Here is a 22,701-nt window from a genome sequence, read left to right on the forward strand (position 1 = left end):
AACGTAGGTGGAAGACAGTCGTCTCTGCCTACTAACTAGTTACAGGTATGTATGTATGGTATTTATGAAATTTCTTTCCTTACAAAATGACTAAATGAAATGGCGTCTGATAAAAGATTCAAAATCTCCTTCTGTCTAATGCAAACAAAACGGAACGAAAACCGATGTTAAAATTTGATATTTACTTGTTCTAAAAACAAAACATAAAGCAACAAACGAGTCGAGTGTTGATATGATGTGTAGTAAACATAAAGAAGATTGTGTTGTTACAAAAATAACGTTACAGGAACTGTGCCGATTCCCCACAACAGGGCACTTGCGCGTGCGTACGATCAGTAAAATCCTATTCTGAGTATTATACACATTTTGAGGAAGTGTATTTTTAAATCTTAAAGGAATAATTCCCGTACACTCACTCTCACAAATTCATAAGAATTTGCAAATATTCGCAAAGTATTAAGTAATGTAATTTCGGGTTAATTGCAACATTAAGTCAACCGTGACCATGGGACCTGTAAAGGGCCCGAACCGTCGGTTTGTTTGAAAAAACAAATATACGCGATTTAAATGCGGAAAAATAGTTTCATTTCCTATGTGCAACATTAAGTTTATTTAAAAATCCACTAATTTGTTATAATTATTAATATAAAGATCGGACACACGTAACATTTACGAGGAATAAAAATAAACTAATTATTTTTGACATCGTCGTCTTCACAAATTCCTTTAAGGGCCAATGTGTAAGCTTCGATAATAAGATTCCGGTTGATCTTCAAAATTTCCCATTTACGAGGTTCAAAACTATAGTGAAACAAAAACTTTATACTAAAGGTTATATTATACAGCTTCTGCGTACTTGGATGACAAAAATCCGTGGTTGTGACCCGTTTAGCTCTTGCCTGTAGTCTCGATTTAAGGATGTTTGAAATAAATATTGTAAATGTTAAATGTATTCCAATGGTAATTTAAAGAGCAACTCGTATTCTTGCTCATTCTTCTCAGAGGACTCTGTGTTACGAATGAGCAGTAAGCTTTTTTTATAATACAAAGTGCCGGAACGAACTTGTCGTGCGCCTGATGGTAAGCGACACGCCTATCCATAACAGTTACAGTGCCATTCAGAACTTTAAATCGCAAGGGTCTTAGGGGCACTGCCACTGCGCCCATCACCCTGAGACATAAGTTGACAAGTCCAATGTGCCTGTAATTTTACCAGCACCCTTACCTTTCAAAACCGGAACGCAATAATGTTCACATTACTGCTTGGCGGCAGAAATAGATAAAGTGACAGTACTTCCCTGGACGAAAGTTTAATTTATATGACGATTTAAAATGTAATTTGCTTACCTATGAAATAAAGATTATTTAAATTTAGAATTTTTGAATTTTCCAAAAATCCAGACGGATAGAATGTATTTTTCTTTGTGTTCAGGTCAATTAAGTACTCTACTAGCAAACTGCGTTATGTGCGTGAATAAAAAAAGCTATAAACTAAAAAGAACAATTATTGTTCCGGAGACGGATTTTGAAATGGTACTTTTTAATTATCCGAAAATTGTGATAAACAAAATCACAGTATTAAATTTTTTTACTTCATGTCCATTTAAAAATTGAACATAAAGAGTTTTGCAACAGTAATCTTAAAGTAACTAGTTTTGTAATTGTTCAGAATTAACGTAGCTAGTTTTGTTATAATAATGGTAAAAAGTACAACTGAATCTAATTTTAATTTTCCTTTAGACTCTTGTATCCACGTCGTCAACCATCAATGCACCTTCATTATATGTCATTCCTTCTTCTTCGGTCACATTTGATTGTACTTCCCCAAATTATATTATATATGAATACTCATATCTCTCACTCACTACTCAATTCAAGAATTTCGTACGTAAACCAATCTTCTCCGAAATGTTTAATGAACTCGAGGAACCTCTCGGATGACAAAATAATAAATACCAAACAAAATAACGGATTTTGCACGAGTTTATACTCAATAGAGCAGCGTTTGCAGGTTGACAACAAAATTGCACCTTTTGAAAGTATAAAACTAAGAAAAATAGCGACTTTTGCAAAAGTAGTCAACATTTGACACTGATTTGTTCAGAATATACCAAGTTTTGGCACTGTGTTGTTGAAGTATTTGAAATTATTCAAAATACTGATCCATTTCACGCCATTAACTAAAAATCAATAAAAATGTCACATAGCGCTGTTTGTTTGGTCTACTCAATTGTTAGTTCCTTACTATCAATTGCTAATTCTGCCCTCGAAACGAAAACAGGTCTTTATACTGCAGTTGTGCCGTTTTTCGTTCCGAGGGCAGAATTGTGTGGTAATTACAAGATATCTTTATCAATATCAATAGAGCTGCAATTTAACACAAAGTTAGACATTTCTGTCTATCTTAATGACAAGTTCGGTAGACGAAGTAGCATTGTGAACTCTGGACGAGAGTCAATTATCGGTAGGTCAAGGTTTAAGAAACTTTTCTGATTGGTTCTAACCGGAACACCCAGTTCTGGGTGCCCCGTTGCGAATGCCATTACAGTTACCTTATATAAAACATGGAATCCAATAGTTTATCATACCGTATATTGTCGATACAACGCTTTCAAAATAAAATACTGAGGACAATTGTGGGTGCTCCTTGGTATTTCCGAAATGAGGATCTGCATTGCGATTTCGATTATAGTGTCTGTAAATGACGTAATAAAAAACTACGCCGAAGCCCACGAACATAGACTTCATCATCACGTGAACGTATAGGCTATACAGCTACTAAACAGTACAAATTCAGTGCGTAGACTACAAAGAATTAAACCTTTTGCGTTAGTGTAGTTTATTATAGTGAGTAAAATAAATATTAGTGCGAGTGTTAACTAGACAAAGATGAACACATAAACAAAGTTGAAAGATATTTTGTCGATGGACAATTTATTTATTTATGTTACTTTTATTAAATTAAAATTGCTTATCAGTCTTGTAAAGATTTTGTTTTGTTTTATAACAAGTTTAAAAAATGTATTGTCTTGAACAATAGATTATTTTATTTATATATTTTTTGGGAAATTGCGTATTGTTCTGTACGGAAGTTTCTCAAGGTAAGCACCCCCACCCTTATATCGTCAACCAGTCGTGCGGAAAATTAACGCCGAGCTACAATACTGGCCCCTCATTCCTGCAACAATTTCGCTTAATTACCTCCATAAAAGATTTTTTTTTAATTAACGCCCTAGGACACCATTTCTTGAGCGAAATGAGTGAGAATACTTGCACACTTTTTCATTGTTTCTCATTTCTCATCAAGCCACAAGATTCAGTATTAAAACGATCGCATTTGGTCTTTGTTTACGTTTCAACATTCCAAAAAAACACGTTTCTAAGGTTTCTATGTCCTAAGACAGGATACGAATTTTCTAACCTCAAATCTTCTACAAAATTTACCACGCTTTTTTCGAACCTGAGTCGTTTGTTCGACGAAGGTTCGTAATCTAGGGTTATAAGTACCATATTATTTTCTTTGTTTACTTTATACCTTGTCAGAAAGTAGTTAGTCCAATTTTATTTGTTTTGTTATAGGAGTTGCAACACTCTTACGTATCCGAAATAAATAAATAATAAAAACTGAAAGACTCCATTTTTTATATCATGTTTTCACCCATTGAGGATTCGCTCTGGACCTTTTGGAGGGAAAAGTGTCGTTTTTATTTTGACTTTCAATTATTTGGTGAAATCTAGTTTAAAGGGAATAGGATAGTGCCATTGTGCCTTAATCGAAGATTAAAACGCGAAATTATATGAATCTCGAACTAGAATATCCGTATCGGACCGTTTTAAGGAATCCCGAGTCAATCCAAACACGCACGCCAAATTATATGAATCTCGAACTAGAATATCCGTATCGGCCCGTTTTAAGGAATCCCGAGTCAATCCAAACACACCGCCTCAAATTGCCTATCCTCTTTGTGGCGGCCATATTTACAGAAACAAACTTCATGTTTAGGCTGATGGCTTTGCCAAAGCCTTAATATATATAAAAAAAAAATTTAGCTATTTATTTAGGTAGGCAAATGTTCTACCATACAGCCTCTTCCTATACCAATCTTTTCCTTGTTTTGATGAAAAACGCGACAAGCATCTTTTCACATAATATTTATTTCAATTATTTCAAATGTCATGACGGGTTGGCGCTATATAATTGTATAGCACAGGGTAAGCGTTTATGTTTTTCAATAATGCACAATAAATTGAAAGATGTACAGTTAAAGAATACGAGTATACAGCGCAGGCTTTGATGGACGTAGAACAAGCATTTATTTTATCTATATTAAATAAAAATAAAACGTAAATTATACGAGTAGTAGGTTTATTTTACCCGGTGTTTCTTGAATACAGTAAGTATGTAGGTAGTAAAATTTTTATTGTATTCAAACCTGCAAGCAGGTGTGCAAATATTAATGGAATTTTTGGCCTCTACAATTAATTTCATTTCAAATTGATATAAATGAGTAAATTCTAAATATTTATTCGCGCCGATGCCAAAGTAGACGGCGCTTCCTTGTATTTAATTACGACATAGAAAGCTCTAGATCTTTAGTTACTTTTCAACTGACTGTACCGCATCTGAATTAGAAAACGTGCACGTGAACGCTCGTATTATTAAGAAAATAAGCTTTCAATATTACGACACGTCTTAGAAAATTGCGCTAATACGGAAAAGTGACTGTCCATTTACTTTCCTGTTCATGTACGATCACGTTTTCCAGAAACACGAGGCGAATCACTTTAGGAAAATATTACACAATGTTATTTTGAATTTATAAACAAAAAAACCTACACGTGTACTCGTAGGTACATACACACATCACAAGTGTCCCTTGATCAAGCACGCTTTGCTAATTACTGAAAATCACGTTTTTTTGGTGCATTTCATTTTGAAATTCGAATTATAAAATTGACCAGACGATTTCAATCGATGTTAAAAATATTAACTAAAAAATTTGGTTTTTGGAAAAGCATTTATTAAAAATATGAACGTCGATATCGAAAGTTTTTTTTTTTATAATACGAAGTGTTGCGACGACCAACCCGTGCGCCTGGTGGTACACGACACTCCTGTCCATAACAGTTGAAAGATCTTAGGGGCACTACCACTCCGACTGTCACTCTGAGGGTCGTATTCCAGAACTCTACTCAATACTCAAGTCAGGACTTGAGTATTGCAGTGAGCACTGAAAATCATACTCAAGTCATTGCCATTAGGGTCGTATTTCCAGTGCTTGAAATCATACTCAAGTCTGCTCAAATCCTGACTTGAGCATTGAGTAGACTTCTGGAATACGACTCTTAGACATGCCAGCACCCTTCAGAACCGAAACACGGTAATGCTTACATTACAGCTTGGCGGCAAAAATAGGTATGGTGTCAGTGCTTCCTTGTCAGTGCTCTTGGTTTATAAGTTTATTTACTTAATTTCTTTCTTTTTTATTCTTTTATATTGTTATGTGTGCTTGTGGTACGACAATAAACGTATTGTCTATCTTTCTATCTAAATATTTTGCGTCTAACGGTTTAGAATAATTTAGATAAACTATCTTCCTTCCTGCACATGTTTGTCGTATATATTTTAAAATACACACAGCTTGTCACTGTCGCTGTGTTATGTTGTGTATTATGCAACACAGTACCTTATCGTCTGCCTCGTGACGATACGCGTGGTGCTGTATATTTATGTGTACAGTTGGCAACAGAAAAGTTTAGACTTTATATAAATGTAACAAATAATAAATTGTTGAGTAATTGTATTCCTAAATTTTTATTGAACAGATATTCAATGATATTCTTGTGAAATTACTCCACTAGTTTATTATAATTATTAATACAAAGATCGAACACTTATAAAAAAATCCTTCTATCCGAAATCTCCTAGCAAACCGTGCCAGACACTATGCAAACTAAGCCACGGAACGAACCAGCGGACCTCACGAATTTGTATTTGGTTTTCAATGCAATTAATTTTATTCTTTAAAAAATAGCTTTACAACAATCTGTAGCAGTAGAGCTCCGTGTGAAAGGGCTCGTCCAGGGAAGTACTGCCACCTTACCTATTTCTGCCCTCAAGCGGTAATGTTAGCACTACAGTGTTCCGGTTTTGAAGGTTAAGGATCCTGGTGAAAATACAAGCACTTGTCAACTTATGTCTCAAGGAGACAGGAACAATGGCAGCAATCCACAGATCTTTGTGATTTAAACCTCTGAGTGGCACAGCAACTGTTACGGACAGTCGTGTAGCTTACCATCAGGCGCTCGACTTGCTCGTCTCGTCACTTGATATTATAAAAAAATCGGCATATTTACTTGCAACAGGTTGTTAGGTAAATTTGCTATATCAAAAAATTTTCAAAACTTAAGTAATACTCAAAAGAAAAAGCTTTGAGATTTGTGGAACTTTTTTAATATTAATTCCGTATAAACGGGTTGATGGTAATGATAATACTATTTATATTAGATACTATTCTAAATCGCTTCATATATTTAAAAACTGGATTGCGTAAGCATCTTCTGGCTCGATCTTAGTCTGCAACTTTGTCTGTATATTTCATAGTAAGTCTAAGTTTATTTAAGTATATCAATACAAATTTAAATGCATGCATATAAATTTTTACCATTGGCACTGTTTAGTTCTCGTCTGCCACAAAGATTGTCTGGAAGAGATCTCTTTCAGCGACAAGGTCGTCTTTGTCCACATTAATTAAATTGTCTATGTGTGTGTGTGCAATAAAGTGTATTATCTACCTATCTATTATTTAATAACGACAGCGTTTGTCTTCGCTCTTTCACCTGTAACACAAAGTCGTAAAAACTGTAATTATTTAGTATTCATGTTACTAGTGACCAATTATTTTTTCATTACTTTGTCACAAAAAATAGAAACGAAAATACACGCATACTTATTTTATTAAGTACGCGTGTTGTCTGGTCACGTGAGCATGAATTATTGAAGCACTTTCGTCTGAAACTGTACGAATAAGAGATGTAAAATGACACTTACAACGGTTTCATGTTACATAAAACGTACTCGGTATTTACTTTGGATAAATCAAACTCGATCCAAGATTTGATTTCATGGTGAATATTTTGAACATCGAAGCTTTATCCACTTTGGAGATGCATCATATCGAATTGGCATTAGCTTTTTTGTAGTTTGATAATGTACGTCATTTTGTTTTTACAAAATGGCGCCGACATTTAAAAAATGTCACAATTATCAATTTAGGTACTAACTGTGCTCCAGATTGCTTCTAAGTGAGACACAGTGCACTTATGAAAGTTTTTTTTATAACAAACATACCTGTCCATAACAGTTGTAGTGCCACTCAGAGCTTGAAATTGCAAAGATATGAAGGGCTCTGCCACTGCGTCCACCACCCTGAGACATACTTTGACAAGCTGACATTACTGCTTGGCGGCTTAAATAAATAAGATAATTTACATAAGTAATAGATAAGATAATTTATATAAGTAAGATTAGTATGATACAAAACACTTTTTCACAGTCGCAAATTCATTTACGGGACTGCGTATGCTCATTTTATTTTATGATACTAGTTTCGGGACGAACAAATCTTGGACAGGCGTGTAACTTACTCACCGGGTAGTGGTGGTAAGCTACACGCCTGTCCACAACAGTTGCGTTGTCACTCAGAGCTATGAATCGCATAGATCTGAAAGGTACTGCCACTGCCTGTCACTGTAATTATGCGCCAATTTTGCGCCTGTAATGTAAACTGGCGGAACGGTTACCTTGTTGGACTGCCACGCAGAGGTTCGATTCCCGAGCCGGGAGAAATATTTGTATGGCCTGCATTTATTTCTCGCGTGAGTTTGGGTGTAATTTATGGTTGTCTATGTGTGTGTTTCCCTAGCGCGAGGCTATAATCATTTGCGTGTGCGTTATTAATTTCACAAGCGCCTTTACTTACCCTTCAAAACCGGAACGTAGCTCACATTACCCCTTAGTGGCAGCAATAGGTAAGGTGGCTGTACTTCCCTGGACGAACTCATCAACAAAATCAACAACCAAAAATATATATTTATTAAACAACGATTAGAGTTTCCTTTATTCTTCTCAGTATTATCAATGGCGATTTCTAGAGTAATTTGTTTATTGTAACGTTTTGTATTTGTATTAAATTTAATTGACAAGCTTGAGGGCAGTTCCATATCGAAATTAGTTAAAAAACTTGGGAAAAAAACAATTTTTCAAAGGTGGAACCATAAAGGCTACAGAATAATATTTTCTAAAGCCGATAAATGGGAACAAACTAGATTTTTTTTTATTAAAAAAAAAAAAGTGCGCATTTGACCTCAATCTCACCTAATAAAAAGTAACGTTAAGGTCGATATATAGAAATACCTTTTATTGACCACATGAGTCACATATATATTACAGCTATATGAGATACAGTAAACTAGAACCTTTAGTAACACTAATACAAAATACTAAGCACAAAGTAAACCAATTTTGTTGGAAACTTCTTTCTAAATAAAAAGCATCCTAATCAAGGAACTTTACACTCAGATATCAAAAAAATAAAGTTTAATTTCACATCGCCATTACTTCTCTCTCGCTTGATTTACGGCTTCCGAAGTAATAAAAACCGGTTTCGACTAGACTCAATTCACTTTCCTTTTTCTATTTATAAATAAAGTAGTACCTAAACAGATAATAAAAAAACTTTAGTGATGTTTAATTACTGGTTTTTGTTTTCAGGTAAGTTGGCGTTATTAGAAAACTACATTCGCTTATTTGGTGCTACATTGATGTAATTGTAATTTTGGCAAATTTGGATAAAGGATGTTAATATGTAATTAATTAAGTCTTAATTCAATTATGCCAAAATTGCAATTAAGTCAATGTTGCACTAAATGAGCGAATATGTAAGTTTGATGACGGAAATAGAAGTAAGGAGTTAGTGACGAGACTATTAGAAGCCCGAAGTCGAAGACTGAGGGCTATCGTAGTCGAAGTTCGTAATTCCCGTACCGCCCTCGAAACATACAACGTTTTGCATCACATTTTTGACTAAATTTGACTATAATGCTCCAAATTAAACCTTCGGGCCTTCTTTCTTAATTATTACAGCCATTTACGCGCAATTGTGATAAAAATAATCGTAATATTAAAATTCTGAACGAAAACGTTATAATGTTTAAATTTCTTAGACATGTCTATCAATTTCAATCTCTGTTTGTAGTCAAACTGTGCATGAACTTTATAATCCAACTAAACAACCAATCAATCATAATCCAGATAATAATACAAAAACAACAACAATTGTTATTGATACAGCCGTGTCGTATATTATCAACGTATATTGAATCTTGAAGGACGTACCACTGCAAAACAACGTTAAAAACCAAGCATTACACCGTGAAACTCGCCACTGTCGTTTACGCATAAACGTGTTATGATAAAGTAGAGATGGATTTATCAAACGGAGCTACTTTCTATCTACCTTCTTAAATAGTTTTTTCTTAAGTAGAGTAAACTTTAAAACAAGACAAATCGATAGCGGCCGACTTCCGCACACGATTATAAAATCATATGCCGTCGACACGGCCGCAATTGGCCGCATGCAGCATCCAGCAAGGGAAATGCGCCTACTTTCCTCCACATCTAGCGGGTTTCGACTACAATCACCAACAAATACCCGGCCGAAACAACCGTAAACACCTTTGATACTCACACAATTTTGATCATAAAGCCAAAGCCTTTAGAACTAAATTCGCAAGTTCTTGTTGGCTGTAGACACGCACCAAGTTTTATTTTACCGCTGTGCGATGGCGGTAGGCCGGTCGCGCGTCAGTCGCTCTCGAGCATTGGCTCTGGAAGGACGTATTATTGTTGCTGCCCCGGTGTCAAATACAGACGTTAGTGTTTAGTGGATCATGTGCTGTGCATGAAGATGACCGGTGAAGTTTGCTGTGCTCAGAAATGGTATGCGTCTGGAACGAGTAGCTGAGGCTACGGGTGCACTTGCGTCTACTCGAACGGAGCGTCATGAAGGGCCAGCCGGTTTGGTGAGATCACTAGCCGACTTGCACTCATACGTACTGACACTAGAAAGCCCTTACACTCTCCTATTAGATGATTCAGATTCGTTCTATTATTACATAAGTCCTCTAGATTATTAGTGGCTTTGGAGATAATTTTTAATTTAGCTGCTTTATCTTAATTATGGTCGTGCGTTTGGCGTACATTAGGTACTTCATCATTGTCAAAGATCTCAGTGACATTATGCATGTTATTAATTGTCCCCAAGGGCAAAGACGAGCTTGGTAAAATACAAAAATGGAATTTCACTATACTTGAGTAGATAGTACATTGAGTTCTCTGTAAGTTTCATGCCTGAAGCTTTTGTTTTTTTTTTTGTCTTACTTGGCTGTTTACAAGATCTTGTTGTCTGCAAATTGTGATTGTGATTCGCTCGTATTGTACGGAGGATCGATTTGAATTTTCAATTATCTTGTCTATAAACTTTATGCATTGGAACGAACAACGATACCATATCGTCTTAACGCTCTATCGCTGCACTTTTAAACGCATTTGCATTCACCTAAACGTTCTCTCTAACAACTAGACAATAAGAAACAATATTTGGCAAATTAAAATTAAATACTGCTAAACAAGTATAAACAATCAATGTTTAAACACAAAGTCGATCCAACAAACATGGAAAGAAAGAAGGAGAAAAACAAACAATGATGCAGAAACATAAAATGTAAACAAAACAAACGATAAAATCAAAGTCAAACAAGAAACCGAATGTTTTGAAGACACTGGTGATTCGACACCACTAAACATCCTGTATCGTCGAATATCCTAAACAAGCTACGTATTGTACTTGAATTTGGAAAGAAAGAAAGAAAGAAAAATTGTTTATTAGCGTCATAATTATGCCATATTACAATTTACAAATTTTACATTCTTAAGCCTAGATATAAGTATAACGCTAAACCGACGTCTACTCAGCATTAGTCGAGGCATTTTGCAACACCCCAACGCTGGTCTTCCGGAGACATCGGCCAGTTAGGAAGTACCAGTACGCGCTGCAACGACACGCCGAACCATATAATATATGGTGACAAGTACGAACTCAATATAATGTAATAAAATACTTAACAGTTAAATGGTAAAAATATTAAATTAAAATGTTCATTGGTATTGCAGGGTAATGTAATATTAATAGAGTAAATTATAGGAATTTGAACTTTATCTACTCGCATTGAACTCCACCAAGATCACATCACATCAGAATGCCTCACAAATAGCCTACAAACGATACTGAAAGAAGAGATTTCATATTGCAACAATACTCCTGCCATATTGCTATTCCTAACTCGTAGACAATTTAAGACACCTGTCAGTTATATAAAAGAAGCATGTGCGTCAATTGATTGACTGTATTGTGTCCCTCATGTCCATCTAAAAATTGTAATGAACGCTCTTTTACGGCTTAAGTCTTCGAGAACAATGGCTTGACATATATCAAAAGATCGAATTATAAACGTGTAATAGGTAACCTCCAACCAAATCTACCCACTAAACCCTGGTTTTTTAAACGTCGCGATTTGCCTAAAAACATCACTTCCACTATTATTCGTTTGCGCTTAGGCCATGTTTGCACCCCTGTATTTTTGCGTAAATCCGAGATCACTCTCTGTGCGAGTGAGGCCTAGAAGACGGTACCTTGGAACACAATTTTTTCAATTGTCCTAATATTGCTGTTCCACTTTATAACTTACTTTCTCCAAAATTCCCCCGCCCCATTAACATAAATAACCTCTTAACTTTAGTGTTCTCCTCCCATATTGTTGTTACTCTATGTAAATTTATCCACTTAAATAACATATACATATTTATAAATGTTCTCTTTTGTTTTACATTCGCAACTGAGTACTCTCGTGGTCCAACTTACCAACACCGGTTAATGTTCTATTAGAGCTTAGCGAATTTCTTTTTTTTTTGTTTCGTTTTTTTTCTTTCAACCGTGACATTGGCAAAATCATCATTTCTCATAATGATGGAGCCATAAAAATAAAAAGTGAAGTGAAACGTCTAAGTTATTTTTCTTTAAAAAAGGTACATTAAGGGTACATACATACATAAACTAAAACTAATAGTACTAATAAAAATCGCGAGATAATCAAGTTTTTCGTATTTACAAAAATGACTTTGCCTTAGTCTGAGCAGGAAATAAAATTAAAATTTGACTATGCTACGTTATTTCTTGCTTAAATTTTCATTTTATAAATGGGAAAAATCTGCTTAGCTTACTATTTTTCCTTAGTCGAAGTTCCTTTTATAAATTAATCAGACTGACCAGCGAACTCCTGAACCAAGTTAAAACTTGTTTTAATTGAATTAGTGGTTCCTTTGCTCTGTAATCGAGTAAAAAAGTCATTCTCTAATTTAGTGTAATTATAAATTGTATCATACATGCATGTATAAAACATAGAATACATACAGTCACATGAGAACCGATGCGCAGTTTCAGAAATTTCGTAGGAACTACCAATACGTACCTACTTATTACAATATAGTGCATTTGCGTGTTTATTATCCATCATAAGTTCGAAGTCGAACAGCGTTAGAATGATTAAACACTATTTGATAGACCACGCCTGAACATTTTCGTTCCATCTAATGTTTAGGACTTTCCTTCTGATTAGTAATTTCTCGAGCAAAAGCTTGAGCACGTAAGCCTCGCGGGCTTATCATCATTTACATAATTAACTTTCATGAAACCAAACAAGCCCTTGGCAATGTCAATAAGGTATTTAATTTCCACTGCACACTGTACTCGCCAACGGTCATTTGTTTTATGTGAATTTTACTAGCTGCTTTTTGCCACGACATCGCCCACAAACTTGTTTGCGGTAATTAGTAAACATTACTTGAGACAAAGTCAACTCCTTCCGGAACATTTTATCTACTGTTTGTTTTAAATTCTTTGCTGAAACTAGCCAAATATAGATAACGGTATCTTTTGTGTATATAATACCTTTGGTGTAAAAAACATTCACGTGCCTGTGATTAGTTTTACATGCCAGAAAAGCCCAAATACAGAAACAATGTTTTCTAAACTCAATTGTACAACGTTAAACATTACATCTTTTTCTTCCTGTAAAGTATTCACCCCCGTACATAATACTTTTTTGTCAGTATTGTATGAAGACCCGTGTTTTGCATACTTATTAAGAAAGTTACTAGAGTGTTTGTGAACAGAATTTGTTCCCGACCTAGTGATTCCGTCTGGGACTGTTAAGCTTTATGTGACAGGAAAAGCAAACTTTCTAAGGAAATGTGTTGACACTGGCGGAGAGTTTGCCGTGCTTACACATTCGGGTCTCATTTGTGCAAGCCTTTTGAGACATTACGGACTATTAAATTTGCTCTTAGAAAAATGTGCGCTGGAGATTTTATCACATTAAAAAGATTTACGGCCTTATTTTGATGCTGATAAAAACATGGGAAGTAGAGGAATTGTTTTTCTTACTAGAGCTCAAACTTCTATGAAGAAATTTATAAACCACATGTAGTCTAAAATTATGAGTATATTTCTAAATTACGCGGCGTTCTACATCTATATTCAAATGTAGATCCGAAGTGTAATCTTGCAAATTGTCGCCATATCCGTGGAAATAAACTAACATTGTTTCCGATTTCTATAAAACAAGTGCTTTAAGAGTCTGTACAACCTCAAATCGCTTTGGTTGATTGCGCATAACAGTGAAATTGTTGAATCAATCACTATGGAAAAAAAAAAAAACAAAAAAGGTGTGAAAACACAATTCCTAAAAACTTTCACAGTAGAAAAAACTTCCGTCCACTAATTAAATGCGGCTTAATGATAAATGGTCAAATATCCGTTTTAAATACATTGACTTACAAATAAATGGACGACGGGTCTAATACAAAAACCACGAAAAAAATGTCCCAAGTCAACCTATTCGAAATTTAAATTGTAATGCCATCGCAGTATCGCGCTGTCAGTAGAACAAATGAAGACTAAAGCGGAGTTTGGCGCTCTGTATACGATTTTAGCGCCTTACAAGTGCGGACACTTTTTAGCCCGGACCCGACGTCCATATAATTTGTAAGTCAATGTTTAAATAGCAAAAAAAACAGAGCACAAGATTATTCATTTAAAAACAGTTAAAATTAGTTAACGTGATCGACTTATCGGAACTTACCCTAACGATGCATAGCTGAAACATCATTAGACAATTTCAATATTTACCACTAAAAGTGCGTTACGGTTTTTTATGTCTCAAAAAATTATATAGCCGCTTTTAAGTTAGCTGACGGCAGAAAACACAAACTACTTCGAAATTTTACAAGAAAACCAATGATTTTTTTATATCAACTGAACTAAATAGAACACGCATAGTATGTGACATACGTTTTTCAAATGGCTATAATTTCGTTTGTAAAAAAAATAATTCTGAAATAAAGCCAGTGACCCAAGCAAAATTAACCGTACTAGTACGGGAAAATTATGAATTTGAGCTGTGTAGTATAGACTCTTGATTACTTACTTTGGGACCAGAGCAAAGTATGTGATGTTGTCTAGTATTTATTAATTTATTTAGGTCATCGAGTATACATATAACCAGAACTAGAGACGAAATAAGGGCCATATATTCCTGGTAACACATTAGCGATACAGCTCTTATAAATATCAACACTCGTTTGCACTGAAATATAGACAGGCCAACTACTGACCTGTGTGTACGTGTCCGTATATTCCAAAAAATATTCTGTATTTATTGTATATTTTAATACTATGATATTCAATTTCTTTTTTTGAAATTGCTCTTATAAGTATTAATAACAAAGATGAAACACTTAGAAAATAATTGTGATGTGTGTATATAGGTTTACACACAGTTAAACACTTTTAAATTAAATACAAAATAACAGTGTAATTTTCAAGTTTTTTATTGAATGTCATATTTTGTCATTTTTTTTGTGAAATTGCTCCACTAGTTTGTTATAATTGTTAATAACAAAGATCGAACATTTTTTAAAAATCCATCGTTCCGGCCGGATTCAAACCGACGTCTTCTAGCAAACCAGACGCTATGCCAACTAAGGCACGAAACGAACCAACGAACATTACGAATCTTTCTATGTGATGCAGATCTTTGTTTTTAGAGTTTAATTCACTTTTTGTCAACTTTTATAATCATAATACTGCGTTCCATTCGATCCTCAAGACTTGCACCCACTTATATGTTATGCAACGCTCTCATTCATTTTACGATTACCAGCACGTGACAAACAAATTGTGTGTCTGATGGTTGCAGTGGTACTCAGAACTTTAAACCGCAAAGATCTGAGTCACTGCCAGTGCGCTCGTCACCCTGGGAGATAAAAAGATTAGAATATTCACGCTATATAAATACTTTATTTACCCGTTACTACTGTATATTGAAGGTTGGGATTAGCATGCCCCGATGAACAACAGACGGAAACACCATTTATGTCACATTCTGGTTGTCTATAAAGAGACGTAGAGCTCCTGTTACCTAATTTCCGGTTATCACTTTGAGTTCAATATCACTCCGAGTTCTTAGGTTTTCGCGATTGTTACACATAGGAAATGAAACTATTTTTCCGGATTTAAATCGCGGATATTTCAAACAAACCGACGTTTTGAGCCCTTTACAGGTCCCATGGTCACGGTTGAAACAAATATACGCGATTTAAATCCGGAAAAATAGTTTTATTTCCTTCAATATCACTTTCACACTTACCATCTCTATATATAGATTACCCAAGTAAAAAAGATCACATATTAGATACATATAATATCATTGGTTATATTGGTTACATCGAGAAATTTTGAAAATTCTCTACTGAACAAGTAGACCAATAAATCTTTTCCCAGTTCTCAAACAGTAAGATACTATTGTAGTTACTAAAGAAACAGTGAATCCCACAACAGTCACAAAAAACCAAAAACAATCTGAAAGCTTCGTCGTAAAAATCAGTTACGTTGTTGTTATACAATCGTGTACCGTACGGTAGATCTCAAATGTATATTCTAATTTACCACTGCTCACTTGAAAATTACGGCTAAACTTGTGGGAATAATGTACCAGTACAATACTCAATACAAGTATACTCTTATTAAAAATTGTTTACCTGACAAATAAAGCTGAACTTGGGAGGCGCTGTGTACGGTTGTTTCCGTAATTATGGCACGGAAGATAGGTCCCATTGTTGGTCACTTTCTTCGACTCAAGTAGCGTCTACTTTATGCTTTTGTTACCGACTCTTTATAGGGCACAATATTAAAGAAATAACGGTCTTGATACTTGCACAATGTAGTGAATATCAATTGGTTGCAGGTTCAAATTGAATTCGTATTAACATTCAGATGTGGGATTTATGTAGACAGACAGATTTGGTTGTTTAAATAAAAACACGTTTATAAACATTGTTTGCATATCATCATAATAATATTATTATCATAATATACATAACGTCGGGGGTAGTGCAATAACGCGTAACTAGCATTGATTTATAAGTTTCCATTTCAGTAAATTAGTGGCCAAATCAAATAAGCGTAACTGTCATGCCAACCACTTTAGCGTGATTTACGGGAATCTATTGTTATCAGTCCGTAGACAACATAAATTAATGCTTACTGTGCAAAATTGAAAGTCAGTAGCCATTGAAATAACAAAGTAATGACGATGAATTAAAAAAAAATTATTTAGTGCAGATACGCACCTTTTACAAATGCTATATACGCGGATTTGCACTATACCTGACAATAAGTCGTTATAATTTATGGCACAACTTAAAAGCTCTTCTAAGTAACTATTATAACTTCATAATTAATCCAATAATTAATGGGCTAAAACCGTTATTAACTTACTAAAAGTTAAAAATTCAAAATCTATTTCCGAATTTGGCCTAGTTTCAATAATAACTAAACTAGGTCACTTAAACCGTTTAGTATTACCAAATGAAGACTTGTTTTTTTTACAGCACTTTGAAACGAAACCACAATCTAATTATATATAGTTCAAATGCTATTTAACGTATTTTTTTATTAAGAGTTTTGGCTTGGATACAAGTCCTTTGAGCCATGTTTTCGTTTAATTATCGGAATACTCAGTAATATTATCCATTGTAATTCTAACAGATTATGTTTTCAATTTCTCATAAGTTAATTTACTAATTCGGGTTTTTTACATAGTCTTTGGAGTCAATATTTATATAGAAAAAAAAAAGATTTATACATGAATACCTAAGAAAGGTGTAAAAAAGGCGGGCTTTTCAAGTACTTATACTTCTTGCATACTGTGCCAGACGCTATACCAACTAAGTCACAGAACGAACCAACGGACCTCACGAATTTTTCTATATGCTTGCGTCGTGTCTTTGTATTTGGTTTTTCAACGACTATTTAGTCGTAGCGCCATCTATGAGAAATCTATGAAAGATTTATCACTCGGTTAGTACTTGAAAAGCCCGCCTTTTTTCCACCTTTCTTAGGTATTCATGTATAAATCTTTTTTTTTTCTATTTAAATATAGAGCTTTTTTTTAATGTCAATTAAGCTTATTTTGTACATATAACAATAAAACTGAAACTAAATAAAATTTTCAAAAAACACAGGCAAAAGGCGGTATTCCAAGGACAGTATGCTATGGCGGCATGTTCTACAAAACTTTCAACTTCAACATTTTAAACGAAAATAGAACATAAATACACTTTTTTTGAACGAAAATTCCAAATGCGGTTACTAAATTATAAACTTGGAAACATGGTAGATAGTAAGTTAAACTTGGAAAATAACGCCTATTATTAGTAGGTAGCTATTATTATAGATAAACATGTTTATAAAATTTAAAATAACTTTAGAGGCTTTTGAACGCAAGTATCAACGCACATGTTTTCCAAGAGTTGTGAACCTTCACAATGTTTCTCTTTATAGTTAACTGGAACTATTGCTAGAAAAAAACTTATAAATATACGTAACTTGGATGTTAAAATCATACGTACAGTCCACAGGACATCAATCTATACACTGTTGTTCGAATATCGCCCTCAGTGCAATGAAACAAGGTCCATCTTCTGAAAGTCTTCTTCTCAAAGTATTAACTAGCACATGTTGATTAATTTTTTTTTGTTTTCTATTGTATACGTATATCTTTTGTAGTTTATTGTTAAAGTTACAATTTTTATTAAAAAAAACGAACTTGTAGTATGAAACTGGGCCCTGACAACACTGTTGCAGAGTGATACACCAGAAACTAAAGAGTACGCTACGACGTATTATGTACCTCCTACCGCTGGGCACAGATCATTTATGCCATAAAATTACGTTTACGGCATAAATGATCTACGCACCAGTGGAAAGATATTTATAAACTGTTTCAAAAATACTACAAAGACGTCATAACACAAAAACATTAAACAAAGGCGCATCAGAAAGTTAGCTTCATTAAAAGTTCCCTCGCCTTGAATTACTGCATTATTAATTAAAACAGTATCATCATTAACAGCAATTCCGTATAAATAGGCTACAATATCCCACAGATTAATTAAATAAAATCTACTACAAAGATATTCTTTGACCTGTGCAGAGTCCAATCAACTGAAATACCTACTTTTCTCGATGATTATAAAATGTAATTAGAAAGCATTGACCACTTATAGCGATGTTCAAAAGTTTCAAAATGAAAAATATAGATTCAAAGTACAAAAGTCACTTATAACCGACTCCAAAAAAGAAGGTTCTTAATTTGTCTGAATTTTTTTATGTGTGGTGTGTATGTGTTACGCGATAACTCCGAGATTATGAACCGATTTCGATGATTTTTACTTCATTGGAAATGGTGTATTATTGTAATGGCTCCATTCAAATTTCACGAAAATATTCCACCTCTAAAGTTGGCAAATTAGGGGATGAATCCGGTGTATTGAATTGCTGGGTGCTATCGTGAATACTTCATCCAATTTGATAGTAATTGTTTCGGACGAATGTCGAACAGAGTACGTGAGTAGACCCCTGTGCCGCCCGCATGCAAACGCCGCCTTTCTCGGCTCGTCTGTCGATCTTGCCGGAGTTAGTTTGTACTGCTTTAATAATACTTCCTGGTATACTTTTAAATAAATAAGAATTTGTTGTGCCATAGCGATATGCTATAGCACAACAAATTTCTAAACAAAATTAAGGCACCGAAATCAGAAGCGGAATTAATCGGTTCTTGCAATTTAGTTCCACCCTCATAGTTCTTTTTTCATTCAACTAGAAAGTTCGAATCACTCCGTCGTTATATCGTTGATAAACCACCAATTTGCAAAGCACTCGGCCTGCTCCTTTATGCGCACGGTAAATTAATGAAATACACTGTTTTTCCCGAAAATTACAACTTGGAGCTAGAGTGGCATTTCTAACGCACACCGTCGAACATGGTTCGAACAGTCGAAGACTCAAGAACTCCTAAGAATATCTTGAACGACAGGCAAAACCATAAACACACATGTCGGGTATATTTTTGATGATGGTGTTTGTGCCTCTATTTGCACTTGTGCTATTTGTTTTTTAAGGAGGGAGGGTGGGAAAATTAACTGCGAGAAAAAAATCAATGCAACCGCAGCTATTTTGAACGATTTATCCATCACCGAATTCATGGAGCAGCAAATTAATTTACTTCCATTTTTATTACCATGAAGCGTGTCAACCCCACCTGGCACGCCCTAAGTGTACTCGCAGGCCTCCATTATTTACCGAGTGACAAAATCATTTACTTTTTTGAATGTAGGTGGCGCTTCTGTCCATCGACCCTGTTTTGCCAAAATATGATGTTATTCTTCATGACGAATTAAGGTAATAACCAAACGACTTCCGGTCACTTACGTCTCAAATAATGTTGGTAATTTTCCGAAAATTTTCATAGGTATCATGTTCTACGTTTAGATATATCGTTTGAAGTTCTATTTACCATAAATTACAAAATAAAATTGTATACATAAAAGCAAGTTAGAGTAAAAAGGGATTTAAAATGATTGGGCAACAGCGAAAAAATTTTTGTTATCCACAACGGTAAAAAAATATACAATGGCTCCATCGTTTTCGATCAGTATCTTCAACTTGTGACAGGTGTCAACTGGAAAACAATAATATAGGAAAAATATTCATTTTCTGAAAATATGATTTTTTCAAAATGGACATTTTTCCATGATCCAACCTTAGAATAATAACGCATAGAAACCAAGCCCGCACACGCTAAGTGAGGCAAATTGAAGCGCTCCCAAAGGGCCTACACGAGCGGGCGGGCCTTCAGTGCTCAAGGTCAACTTGCACCGCGAACAGCTCCAGAATTTTAGCTAAAAATGACGAAATGAGCGGTAAATGAGTGTAAAAATACGTCAGACAAACATAAAATACATACTAACATCATATTCCACAAGGAAGTAACGCGTTTCAACTTGTATTTTTATATAAATATTCACTAAAGCCGAAAATTAACCTACTACTAAAACTAGCCTACATGAATTTGATTTTTGCCTCACTTGTGACAGTTCGTTTGATATGAAACTATCATTCTATGCGTTATTATTCTAAGGATCCAACACTAGTCTCAGATACGATTACTAACCATGACCCCCGCGGATCCTTATTAATATTCGAGAGTCCGCACAAACATAATAATATGTTAAACATAGATAAGTTTTCAAGTGGACGCGTCGGTTCTCCCTGTTCTAGTTCCTGTAAAAATATTTAGTGCAATGTTGTAGTTTCTGTCAATGTCTGTGCCCCAATAAATACCAATATTAGAATACCTATTGACCAATAATACCTATTGATTCATTTTATTAGTGAATAATTCATTTATATCGAAAGATTTTTTTCTGAGTGTTCGATCTTTGTATTAATAATTATAACACAAAAACTTCACAAAAAATAATTGAATATCAATTCAATAAAAATTTAAAATTCATTTATATGTTACATATTCCTATCTAATCTGTAATATCGTTTGTCGCTCCAATATAGACTAAAAATATATAATATAAATTAGAAATTGGCACACGCTATAAGTTAGAAAATAATCCAAACGAAAGCAAAACTAAGTACTTTACAAAGTACACATTATTTGCAAAATATTGGCCAATGTTTGGGTTACCAGAGTACGAGTTCATAAACCTCACTAATTACAACTGAGTTCATATAACGGAGAAGTAATATGCGATGTGAGTCATAACTGGCAACCCAATTGATAGTGAGAAATCTGTTTTATTTACACAATTCTTTGCTAGGGCTGCTCGTTTTGAAAGTTATAACGTTATTTACAAAATATGAAGCTAATAGTAACGTCGTTACACTTTTTAATGGCTAAATTATACGAAGTAACGGGACGAAAAAGTCGTGCGCCTTTTGGTAAGCTACACGCCTGTCCATAATAGTTGCAGTGCCACACAGAGCTTTAAATCGCAAAGATCTCAATCCACTGCGCCCGTGACCGTGAGATATAAATTGACAAGTCCCTTGTGCCTATAATTTCACCAGCACCCTTACCCTCGTAAACAGGAACACAGTAATGCTGACATTATTGCTTGGTGGCAGAAATAGGTAAGGTGGCAGTACTTCCCTGGACGACTCTTTGAAAAGGAGCTCTACTGCTACTAATATTGCATATCTAATAAAGCAATTTTAGTTGTAGTAATCTTTGGCATAACATAATATAAAAATCGAATATGCAGATCGACCAAAATGTTCTAGAAGATAATCGATGTAACAACGTTGAATAGTCAAGTAATCGTCGAGTCACCTGTAAAGATGCCGGCTGCGGTGAAGAAGGTTCTAAAATCTGTCACTAGATGTCACTAGTGGCGCAGAATGCCGAAAAATCCAGTAGAAATAAAAATTCAGTTGATAAGACCAATACTAACAATATTCAAGTCCCATCAGGTCGAAAAAATTTTTCCACGTGTTCGATCCTTAGAATAATAACGCATAGAAACCTAGCCCGCACACGCAAAGTGAGGCAAATTGAAGCGCTCCCAAAGGGCCTACACGAGCGGGCGGGCCTTCAGTGCTCAAGGTCAACTTGCACCGCGAACAGCTCCAGAATTTTAGCTAAAAATGACGAAATGTGCGGTAAATGAGTGTAAAATACGTCAGACAAACATAAAATAGATACTAACATCACATTCCACAAGGAAGTAACGCGTTTCAACTTGTATTTTTATATAAATATTCACTAAAACCGAAAATTAACGTACTACTAAAACTAGCCTACATGAATTTGGTTTTTGCCTCACTTGTGACAGTTCGTTTGATATGAAACTATCATTCTATGCGTTATTATTCCAAGGTTTGATCTATGTTTTAATAATCATAATAAAAACTAGTGGAGTTATTACACAAAAAAATCTTAATAATAAATTTAGTTGTTATTTAGTTGAATAAGATAAAGGAAAGAAGCTTACATAAACCTACTAGCAATTATTATTATAATAACATCAAAAAGGCATATTATTACAGCAATGAATGCCACTAATTACTTGCGAACACTTCAACAACCTGGTCGAGTGCAAGGAACTCGTCCAGCAAGACAATTGCCCCGGAGGTCGATGCTTTATAGCCTTGCTCGTCCCTTACTCGG

The 22,701-nt window shown here is 34.7% G+C and overlaps 1 protein-coding gene across 4 annotated transcripts in view; it reads left to right on the forward strand.

Annotated features, from left to right (window-relative positions):
* LOC113231846 overlaps window positions 1–22,701 on the forward strand; it is a 143,917-nt gene that overhangs the window by 48,568 nt on the left and 72,648 nt on the right. Inside the window, exon 1 of one of the 4 annotated variants that reach the window (XM_026466382.1) lies at window positions 9,869–10,000. The exons of 2 other annotated variants lie outside the window; for them this stretch is intronic. In XM_026466382.1, the coding sequence (XP_026322167.1) occupies window positions 9,963–10,000 (38 nt within the window). In that variant the 5' untranslated portion in view covers window positions 9,869–9,962. Of the gene's footprint in view, window positions 1–9,868; window positions 10,084–22,701 lie in introns of those variants that run through there. One more of the 4 variants, XM_026466383.1, reaches the window with a different exon arrangement.

Source organism: Hyposmocoma kahamanoa, unplaced genomic scaffold, assembly GCF_003589595.1.
Source record: "Hyposmocoma kahamanoa isolate Upper Pololo Valley unplaced genomic scaffold, ASM358959v1 66, whole genome shotgun sequence".
Taxonomy (NCBI): Eukaryota; Metazoa; Arthropoda; class Insecta; order Lepidoptera; family Cosmopterigidae; genus Hyposmocoma; species Hyposmocoma kahamanoa.